The 11,012-nt window shown below is 47.6% G+C and overlaps 1 protein-coding gene across 2 annotated transcripts in view; it reads right to left on the bottom strand.

The window, feature by feature from the left end:
- Positions 1-10,713, bottom strand: part of APOB (apolipoprotein B) — a 37,309-nt gene extending 26,596 nt beyond the window's left edge. For both annotated transcript variants that reach the window (XM_038560882.1, XM_038560883.1), the window contains exons 1-10: positions 10,636-10,713; positions 10,360-10,398; positions 8,955-9,070; positions 7,801-7,946; positions 5,649-5,802; positions 4,647-4,802; positions 3,118-3,242; positions 2,362-2,447; positions 1,004-1,223; positions 21-248 (exon numbers count right to left, since the gene is read on the bottom strand). In XM_038560882.1, coding sequence (XP_038416810.1) covers positions 21-248; positions 1,004-1,223; positions 2,362-2,447; positions 3,118-3,242; positions 4,647-4,802; positions 5,649-5,802; positions 7,801-7,946; positions 8,955-9,070; positions 10,360-10,398; positions 10,636-10,702 — 1,337 coding nt within the window. In that variant the 5' untranslated portion in view covers positions 10,703-10,713. The remainder of the gene's footprint in view (positions 1-20; positions 249-1,003; positions 1,224-2,361; positions 2,448-3,117; positions 3,243-4,646; positions 4,803-5,648; positions 5,803-7,800; positions 7,947-8,954; positions 9,071-10,359; positions 10,399-10,635) is intronic.
- Positions 10,714-11,012: the final 299 nt, after the last annotated feature.

The following is an 11,012-nucleotide window of genomic DNA, read 5'->3' on the forward strand; positions in this document are numbered from 1 at the left end:
AGAACCAGTGTGAAACTCACTTGTTGACCACGTGACTCAGAGCATATAAAGTGGCCCGGCTCTGCTGCTCCTGCGCCGTGCTGAAGATCTCCTGCAGTCTCTCGGCCGAGGGCTCTGGTGTCAGGGCCACCAGGTAGGTTACAACATCTATCAAGAGGGGATTGGCCTTCTCACTTCTCAGCCACTGGAGGATGTGAGTGTAACACTGGGATTGTCCGCACTGAATCAAGGCTTGTAAGGTGATGGGGCTGAGAAGGAAAGAGCAGAGAAGGTTACACAGATCACCTTCAGGCAGCTCGGATATCCTTGGCCCATGATGCTCCCTCTGTCAGGAGTATCCCAATTTCTTGTGTTCACTCTCCAAATCCGACCATCTTCCAAAATCCAACTCAAATCCCATGAACAGGAAGCCTTCCCTATAAGTACTGTCCACTGGAGAAGAACCTTGGAGGAAAGTCTTAGATTTATCGCCAAAAGAAGACTGTTATTACTGCCCTTCATTCAGAACATAGCATGTGCCAGGCAAATACTGGCATGGCCTCATTTTGGTCCTTATTCCCTCCTCTGACCTCAGCAGTTAGAGCGAGAGCCTTGAAGTCTAGAGAAATCACAATATTACTTGGTTTGCCTGAGTTCTTTTTCCACTAGCCTAGGCTTCCAGAGGGCATAGACTTCTTTTTCTCTCAAACTTTCCAAGGTACTCACAATAGAATGAAGAATTAGAAGATACTCATCAAAATGTGTGAAATATTTTCCTCCCATTTTGACACACAAATGCATGTCTGCCTTGAATGCAGTGTGTGTGTGTGTGTGTGTGTGTGTGTGTTGCCCATGGAACTCTAAGCACGTTAGTTGATATGTTGATATTTCTCTATCCAGCAAACATTAACTGACCGACTAGTGAAAAAACTGGATTGATATTTTCTGCTTGGCTAGGGTTTGAAAGTTCAGCCATCTACCATAGGTGACACAAGAGATATAGCTGTAACCATTAAAGAAATACCTGGACACCTCCATCAGCTTTGGCAAGAGGGTTGTGAGTGCCTCATTGTTGAGACCTCTCAGCTCAGTAACCAGTTTATTGAAGAGGTTAGCCCTCTGGGCATTCTGCTCTGAGACATGCAGTGTTTGCAGCTCCTGGATAGTCTTCACAATGGCCTCTGCTTGCTTTGGAGGTGATGTGGATTTGGTACTCTCAAAGGCAAGACCCACTTCCTTGGCACCTGGAAGGCGGAAAGTGTCAAAGGGATTTTTGCCTAACCCTACATTTCAACCATCTCATGGTCTACTGAAAACTGGAAATTAGGGAGTTATCAGCAGAGAAGAAAAGAAAACTATGCTATACTCAATGCCTATTATGTATCTGGCTCCATGCTAGGTGTTTGACTTCAGTGTTTTTACTGACTCATCATACTATGCTCATGGGTTGCTATTATTCCTCAATTTAAAGATTAGGGAACTGAGACCCAGAGACGAGCAATTCACCTTGCCAAAGACATCTCAGTGTAAGAGGCAGAGCTGCAATTGAATCCAGGCTTGTCTGACTTTGCTATCAGATTACCTCTTTGCCAGAAGGAACTAGAGGAAGTGCTGCCACTGACGTGGCTGTGGCTGAGGCTAGACACATTGATGCTCACCTGCCATCTTTTCCAATGCGATCTATAAGCAGCTTATGGGGGAAAGACCCTTCTGTATCTCTTCCATCATCCTGCTCTGACCTCTGCCAGGACAGAGGTTAATGTGGGAAATGTGAGGGAATAATGGGGGAAATGTTGTACAATGTATAGAGTACTGGCTTAGATTAGACCTGAGGGCTGGTTTTGCACTACTTCCAATATTCAGAGATGTTGGATACATCACAAGCCTCTCCATGTATCTTTTTCCCCTCTGTAGAATGGGTATAAAAGCACACATGTGTCTACCACCTGATATCATAGGTTGCTGAGAACAATGAATGCATAAGACAGATTTAAATACAAGACAAATACAGGGTTAGGATTGGACTAGAGATTGCTAAGGTTTCTTCCTGCTCTAAAGACCAATTCCTGATCCCAAAAGCCCTCTCCCACTTGTCTCACCTCGCCCAGGTCCTAGGCTTATTACAGTCAGATCTACCAAATTAAAAAGAGGCCAATTTCATCTTTTTAAAAACTCAGGTAGCTTTGAGACACTTCTCCTTTTCCTTTATCGCATTGACACTTGACATTCTGAAAGGGACGTGCTTTCTCATTAGAGCAGCCCATAGCCAGAATGTCAAAACCCACATGACTCATCAGTCAGCAGACATTTCCCAGCCGTGATACATGGTGTGTCTTGGGCAGATTTCCCAGCCGTGGCAACTATGTGCATATAAAATCTTACCTTCATCAAAGAAGCGGCTGTTGATCTTAGGCGTGTCTTCAAGTTTCAAAGTCTGTGTAACCTGTGTCATAATCCCATACTTATTCCTGAACAAATAAAGCACATCATGTCATGGATGGTCAGCTCCCTAAAGTGTAATTATTCTTTTCATGTCGAATGTCTCTCTCTCCACTTCTACTCAAATCCTGCCTATCATTCAAACCATTAAGTCCAGCCTCCTTGGCCTCCTCCCCTGCTAATGAACACCATCCACCTCCTCTTGGTCATGCTAGCTGTCCTTCCATTGGAGAGACATTTGTACCTTACACCTTTTACCAGTCTGGAGTGCCCAGAGAGTAGGGACCAACACTGTGCCTAGAAATTCCTGTGTATCTCCCTTAGCAGAACGTCAAGAATAGAATGATTAATCAATAAACACTAGTTAATGGATTCGGTTTAAAAAATGGATTGGGATGTATAAGTTCTCTACAAAGTCTTTTTAACCAGGGCAGCCTGCAATGATCCCTGGCTTTTTCTGATCCATAATCCTTAAAATATGGGTCTCAGATATATTGTGTTGGTCTCAAATTGTTTTGTGTACCTAAGATTTTCCTTCTGAATTGCCTGTTAGATTGAAAATGGAGACATGGATGGGCTCTGCTTTGTACCTCCTCATAGGCTCCTCCAGGCAGAGCCTCGCCTAGAACAGGGCATTGAGAAACATTTGTCTCATATCAACTCTATAAATGATGAATCAGGGTGCAGAGGGTGACCTACTCATAGGAGAAAGGCAGGAACAGGTGCTGCTCCTTGCAGATGGCTTCTGACACATGTTTCTTCTTGGGGTCCAGAGTGTACTGGCAGGACTGGTTGCTGCTAATCAGAGTTGACAAGGGGCGGACCTGTGAATGAGATTGGAAAAAGCATTTTGATCAATTCCTGGGGCTTCAACCTGATTCTTCTGCCATGGGCATTTGCCTTCGAGGGAGGTGGGCGATGGGAGTTCTGTACCACTAGATAAACTCAGTTAAAGAAGGGAACTTGGTACTTGACATTTAGACCAAGGGATGCAATAACTCAGCATCCCCAAAGCTTAGTCAAGCTGTAGACTCTTCTTATTCCATGCCAGTGGACCTCTCTCATCCTGCGCAAAATGTATATAACCTGGTATTGTCCACATCCCCACCCACCACACATTAACACTTCACACACTGCTTCTTGAGTTTTCTTTGCCTAGAAGCCTGTCCTTATCTCTCTCTTTCACTCTTGTGTCTTTTGTATCTTTCATGTTTATGCTCCATATCCTCTATAAACATTTGAGGCTAGACTGATTGATGCTCTCCCACCATTCCTTCTAAGCAGATCTACCACCAGCTTTGCCCAGTGAATTATGTGAAGAGTGCTTTCTCCTTCCTGGTCAGGCCTAGGAATGCTTGTCTGCACTGCTCAGTTTAGATCTTTATCAAGTATGTCATTTATTGTCCTTTATTGGCAAGTGTAGGAACCTTGTTCCTGGATTAGACTGTAAGTACAAGGGGAAGGTCCATGGTTCATCTGCCACTGTCTCTGCCCCTCAGTGCTGCCCATAGTGGGGCTGAGCACACAAGTATTAAAAAAAAAGACACATAAGCAAGTGCCTTGGCCTATTCTGATTATGGACTTTATAGTCATCAGACACCATCTTTTTGGCTTCAAGGACAATAACCAGAACATTGCCAAGTATGGCAGTGATTGCACAAGTCCTTCCTGTTTATTGAGATAAGCTGTGATTCATGTCCCAGAAGATTATAAGGCATTGGGCAAGCTCTGGTGCTACATGACCCCTGTAGAAGTGATAGCAGAGAAGGTTAATACAAGGGGGTCACCTACACAGGAGGTTCTACAGGAGGTAGAACATAGGTCAGGGGACTTCCTCAGAGGTCAGATGCCTAGAACTGGGTACATCCGGCCCTCCTATAGGAAACAGCAGTAGGTGGCTAAGCCCCAGAACCTTCTCAGGAATGGATAGTCATTACTCTCCAGTGATGGTGGAAGGTTTGATTCCAGTGACAGAATGACAGCAAGAAGGACAGAGCTCTGGACCAAGGAGTCAGGACCCTGATTCTAGTCTTGGCTCAATTAACTACAGGCCGTGTGGCCTTGGGCAGTCCTTTCCTGGTCTGGTCCGCAGTTTCCTGCTATAGTCTATATGAAGATGAGGCTGGGTTCATTCTTCCCTAAAATCCCTACCAGCTCTAATATTCCAGAATTTTAACAACCAAGAGGACAATACTCAGTGCAAGGAGCGGTGTGTACATGAAACTTACCATGCCTTTGATCAAAGCAAGTGGGCTAACTCCTGTGCTGATGGGCTTGAAGTGGTCACACTTCTCCAGGTTCCTTTCAATGGATATTTCTGTTGCCACATTTGCCTTCCTTGCGTTAACAGTCAAGTCACTGGAACAGTTTCCATACACAGTATCCTATGAGAATAGAAGATACAGCAGGTGTATCTGACATGGGAAAACAGCTGTAGGTGCTTTAGAGAGGCTGGGAAAGGAGTCTGGGAGGCAGGAGCAACATGGGCTGGGAAGGGACTTTCTTCCTCCAAGGCAGAGTGTGGGCGTTGCTGCTGCCTGGCTGGCCAGAGGTGGAGTGAGAAGGCCAGTTACAGGGGATTCTGGTTCTGAGGCCCACCAGCTGGCCTCCTAGGACCCAGCCACCTCTGCGCTTGTATTCGGTGCTCTCAGAGGTTTTTCTCTACTGCTCATTTACAGCATGTATTCTAGTCTGCCTTATGTTTTGGTTCTCTCCCCCGGTCCTGAGAACTCCTTGAGGAAGGGTCTCTGCATGATGCATCTCTGTTTTCTCCAAGTGTTGTATCCTATAGCACTCAGAACACAGTAAAGACTCAAGAAATATTCATGGGACTCAAATAAATCGGATTCTTTCTCAGATCGAAACTTGACATTCTTAAGAGAGGCTGGCAACAGATATAATTATTTTCTGTGTTTAAAATACACACAGGTTTTACTGTGTTAAACCTTGTGGGGATACAGAAAAAAAAAAATCAAACAAGAGTAGCGTGGTCAGGACCTCTTAAGTATTGTTTTAAAATCAGGCTAACCTGGTAAGCCTGCTCAGGAAGATCCATTCCTGAGCCTAGGGGACAAGAAAAGGCTTGGGTCTTGCCGCCTCACCCCAGTACAGGGCCGCCTGCATAACTAGCCACGTAGTCAAGAACCCACTTTATGTACACAGTGGGACCTGGCTCAAATCTGTGAAGAGGAGCTCAAAGGGCCACTGTTACCAACTTTCTGAATTCTTACCAGAAACAACACTTGTTTATCTGCTTCTGTCTCTGGGGGAACCAGGAGGGCCGAAATGAGGCCCCGCTTGATGTTCAGGATATGTGTAGGCTCTTCCTTCTCCGGGTAGAGTAAAACTTGCTTCCCTTCAGGAATGGCCAGTCTGAGCTCATACCTGTTGCAGAGAGAATAAGCTCACAGAAGTGTCCTTTCTCCACCGTGAGCTTGGTGGATGTAAGTGACGGAGCTTTGTGGCCTCCCCAACTTGTTTTTTTTTCTCTCCCAATCTTTTCTTTATAAATGTACATTTTCCAAAAGTATGCAAATTTGTGTATGTTTTTGGCATTCTTTTACTTCTTTACCTGTTTTTCTTGCCTCATGCATCCCTACTCTGTTTTCCACCCACACCAGTCTCTGCTGTCATGCTCCTCATGGAACAACCCACCGGGTATTCCATTTCTATCTCCACACTCAGGCGATCCCATCTAGAGGTGTGGGGGTGGAAACATTTGCACATAAAGATTTCTTTCGTTTCTTGTTTTATATAGATGACATTGTATTTTCCACATTTTTTTCTATCTTGCTTTTCTCAATTATATGCCACAGAAATCCTTTGACTCATTTAGTATAGCTCTAACAGATTTTTTTTTAAAGCTATAGAACTTTCTCATTTTATGGTTGCAATTTATTCAGGCCTTCTCCTATTTGATGGGATTCACTTTCTGGATTTTTTTCTCCCCCACATGAACAACACTGAAATAAACACCCTCATGCATAGATCTTCACACATTACTGCTTTTCTTTTCATGGGCTAGAGTCCCAGAATATTGAAATTGCTGTGTCAAAGGCAGTAAGTATTTCTAATTATAATAGATATTGACTGTTGGCTCTCATTTCCACCAGCAATGCATACGAGTACACTTTTCCTCAGAGGCCCACCAGCAACAGGCTCTTAGCTGTTTTAAATTTCTGTAATCTTATGGGTATAATGTGATAAATATCTTGTTGTAACATTAATTACACTTCCTGACTATTTGTGAATTTGAGCTTCTTTTCATACATTTGGGTAATCACTCTTTTATATAGTCTGAGACCATGTCTGAAGCCTATATCAACTATGATCTTAGGGACCTCCCTTTGGGGACTTCCTTTTGGAAATTAAGGCTGCATCTGCTCTAGTTAAGTCAGAAGGAGGAGAAGGAGACCAGACATATCTCCTACAGCTCTACATCCTCGCAGAAAGTTCCAGACACTGCAGTGTAGGCCTGGGCAGTCTTGTGGTGGTCAAGAGCAGGAATCCCTTTTGTTTGGAGAAAGGTAAATACCCAAAAGTAACTACCAGTCCCTCCTGTCACCACATCCCTGTCCCCCATACATGTTCAGGTCTCAGGTAAAATATTGGTGAGAGACAAGCACCAAGGCTTACTCTGCAGAGAGAGGATTTGCTTTCATGTCTAATGTTTAACAAATCAAAAGATGGGCTGAGTTTCTGATGCTCCCAGATCAACAAACCGATTACTGCCTGTATTTGCACACTCTTAGGACACTACCAACTGTGATTTGGACTTGAGGCAGGGGTGATGTTCATAATATTTACAACAGGTGCAATACAGACACTGGTCAGTCAGAAGGCATGCCAGCCGTAAACACCAGGATGGCCGTGTCACTGTGCACTGGCAGAACACTGGCCCTGGGTGGGGACCTGGCACTCGCTGGACTCTTTGAGGCTGGGCCTTGCCACCCCATGTGTAGGCCACACCCGCAAGTCCTGCTGGACCCTCCCTGAAGACCATGGGCTACCTGTCTTGTTTAGTTCTTTAAACAAGAGTTCACTTGTTTAAATAAACCTTCTTAGCTTTATTGTCTCAAGGAGTTTTAAAGCATGGGAATTTTTAGAAACACATTTAAATGATAATTAGGGGCACTTCACTAGGGGAGGGTAAATACTTCCCTCTTTTTTTGATTTTTGTGACAACTTAGCAATTCCCTAACCCACCATGAATACAGAATAAAATACTTATCCTCACACACATGCCTCACATGAACACATGCATTCATCCGTCCCTGGGTGCACGTGCACATGTGCACAAGTGCACACGCACATGCGCACACACATGCACAACACATCCAGTGATTCCCAGAGCTCAGAAGGTTACACAGGCCCACGCCTTACTTGGACATGGCGGCGGCAAACTCCTCAGAGTTCTTGGTCTTATGCAGGGAGGGCCTGCCCTTTGGGTTGAAGCCATTCCCCTCCTTCAGGGTACACTGGCTTGTCCTGACGATGAAGTTGCAGAGCTGAGGGACCTCCAGCTCAACCTGGGAAGAGGGTAGCAGTACATGAAGACCGTCCCTCAAGAACAGGAGACCCCTCACAGCCCAAGGCTTACTCCCTAATCAGGACACCAAAGGAAATACAGTTGGGGACCACTGGTTAGACGGAATGCAGTCTAGGAGCTAGAGGAAGAACAACGGGAAGCAGGAAGAAGGCTATCATTGGTTTCAACAGCAAATGTCTCCTTCATGTCACCAAACAACCCAACCAATCCAACTGTCTGTAACTATTGGGGCCTATTCAGAGCTTCATGTATTGCAGGAGCTTATGGAGATCCCTAGTGGTTATCTAACACTGTTCAGGAACTTTCTGCAAAAACTGAAATCTTCTACATTTGCCCTGTCTGATATGAGAGTCATTAGCCATGGGCACTTGAAATGTGGCTGGTATGATCAAGAAGCTGAATTTTAAGTTTTACTCAATTGAAATAGCCACATGTGGTCAATGGCTACCTCATTTAACATAGACTATGGGGCCCTAGAAAGAAGAGGTCAGTTTCCCAGCTTGACTTCTCTTTCCCACATGACCCCCAGTAGTGGCCCTTAGATCCATCCCTTATGAACATGCACGTGAGTACAATCATTCCAGCAATAGATAAAGTTTTATTTGAGAACAAACTACATATTTAAATTTTTCTTTCTTTCTTTTTTTTTCTTCTGTTTGGCTGCAAATATAAACACTGCACCCCAGAATGCTTTCCTGAGATGCCCATCTCCCTTGGCTTACCACCCATTGTGTTTCTCTCATCTTGTTAAATCTACCGTTCTACAATGCTGATATTTTAGATCATGTATTCCAGTTACATCTTGGAAGCTAATGGAAAAATAAATCTGGCTGGCAAAATTTTTTGTAGCAGAAAACTCAGCAGAGTGGCTAACTTTCAAACGTAGGGACAGTTCCTTGCTTTGTGATTATAGCAGTCCTGCTGTGACCTGGGTTTGCAAGGCCAGAAGCCCCAGCTTCCTTTAGTGGCTCTTCCTCTCCCCTCATACCTTGCAGTTGATCCTGGTGGCACTTCTTGAATCAGTGGTCCCAGGGATACTGCTGGAACTCTCAGCCTCATAGTTGTATACATACTTCCTGAGGTGCTTGAAGCGAGTTGCACCTTCTAAAATGGGGACAAATAAGTCAGCTACATAGCAGATAACTCCCCCAAGGATAGTCTATTCTAGGAAGCGAGGGGTAGTGACAAAGACCATAAAAAGTGGTAACTAAACTCCAATTGTTATTGTCATTACTTTAAAAAGATTTTATTTATTCATGAGAGACAGAGAGGCAGAGACATAAGCAGAGGGAGAAGCAGGCTCCCTGCGGGGACCCCGATGTGGGACTCGATCCCAGGACCCCAGGATCACGACCTGAGCTGAAGGCAGATGCTTAACTACTGAGCCACTCAGGTGTCACTCCAATTATTATTTCTAAAAAAAATTTTTTCCCAATTATTTTTAATTGACTTTGCACTATCCTTAATTTCCCTTTACAGATTTAACTTCTCCGCTATGGTTTGTTGAGGATGTTTAAATTTGCCAGTAATTTTTGAATGTATCATGGGGTGCAAGGAGGGGAGTGGTAAACAGTGGAGCCCAGAAAGTCTATGGAGAGACGGTGGATTAACAGTTGGCCTCGTAAAGCAAATACCTCTAACACCTGTTCCGCTCGAAAATACCACGATTCTGTGGCTCCTTTTTTTTTTTTTTTTGGTTCTACCAAATCCCTGAGGCGAGGTTCATTAAGTTTTCGGGGTAGCTGACTGTCTTAAGAAAAATTCCGAGAAGGAATTTCCGGAGTTTCTCACCGTGCTTGAGAATTTGTCGAACAGTTTGAGGAAAAAAAAGAAAAAAAAAAAAAGAACATTTGGGGCCCGAGCACCGGTGCAGTGACGCCAGACGGCCACGCGATGGCAGTGCTGCCCCACCAGAGGCCACGGCCTCCCGCTCTCAGGACACTGGGTACCACCAGACGGCCGGCTCCTTGACCCGTGGAGGTCAGGTAAATACTTAGGAGCGGGGTCTGGATTTGTGCGCAAAGGTTAAAGTCAGCATTTCCTCACCCTCATGTGCTTCGAATCAATGATTAGCCACGGATAAACAGACGGTAACGTGATGTCTCTTTAAAGTGTCCCTGGGCCCACTGGATGACAGTCCCTTCCCTACCCTGCCCCCAGGCCAAGCTCTAGGGACTGAACATTAATGCAGGGAGAAGAGAGTCGAGATCCCCGGGGGGTGGGCAGAGTCTCAGGGGACTGGCCTCTTGGGGCTCAGAGGGGTGCACACTCATCAGACCATCGCGGCGCCCGCGGGCGGGAGGAGGGCGGGGGCCGGGGCCGGGCCGGGCCGGGCCGGGCCGGGCCGGGGCGGGGGCGGGGGCGCCCTCCCAGCGCGGCGGGAAGGGCCTTACTTGCGCAGCCGGGGCTCGCACTCTCCGGCACCTCGTCTTCTGCAAGAAAAGGGGAAAGGGCGCGTGGGCTTCCCGCGTCTCCCCGCGGGCCCAGGGTCTCCCGGGGCGGGGAGGGCGCCGCGGAGGGCGGGCACCTGGCGCTCTGCAGGGAAGGCGGTTCCGGGGGGCCGGGCCGCGGGGCGTCCACCCCCACCCCCCGGGGCTCAGCGCCCCCCCCAGGCTCAGCGCCCCCCAGGCTCAGCCCCCCGCCCCCCGGGCTCAGCGCCCCGCACTCACGAGCCCAGGCGCGGGGGGCGGCCAGCAGCAGAGGCAGCAGCAGCAGCGCGGGCCCGGGCCGGCCCATGCCGACGGGGGGCTCGGGGGGCGCCGGGGGCGCGGGGGCGGCTGGCCGGACGGCTCGCGGGAGGCTCAGGGGCCGCACCCGCAGGCGGCCGCCCCGCACGAGGAGGGAATGCGCCGCCCGCGCCCGCGCCCGCTTTATACCAGGCCGCCCGGGGCGCAGCGCCCGGCTCGGGGCGCGCAGGCCAGTTGCAAAAGGTCCAAAGGGCAGCCGGCTGTTTGCTTTTGCAGCTCGAGGAGGGGCCGGCGAGGGGGCGAGCGCGGGCCGCCAGGCCGTGGGGGCGCCCGGAGCCCCGCCCGCGGAGGCTGGGGCC

Source organism: Canis lupus, chromosome 17, assembly GCF_011100685.1.
Source record: "Canis lupus familiaris isolate Mischka breed German Shepherd chromosome 17, alternate assembly UU_Cfam_GSD_1.0, whole genome shotgun sequence".
Classification (NCBI taxonomy): Eukaryota; Metazoa; Chordata; class Mammalia; order Carnivora; family Canidae; genus Canis; species Canis lupus.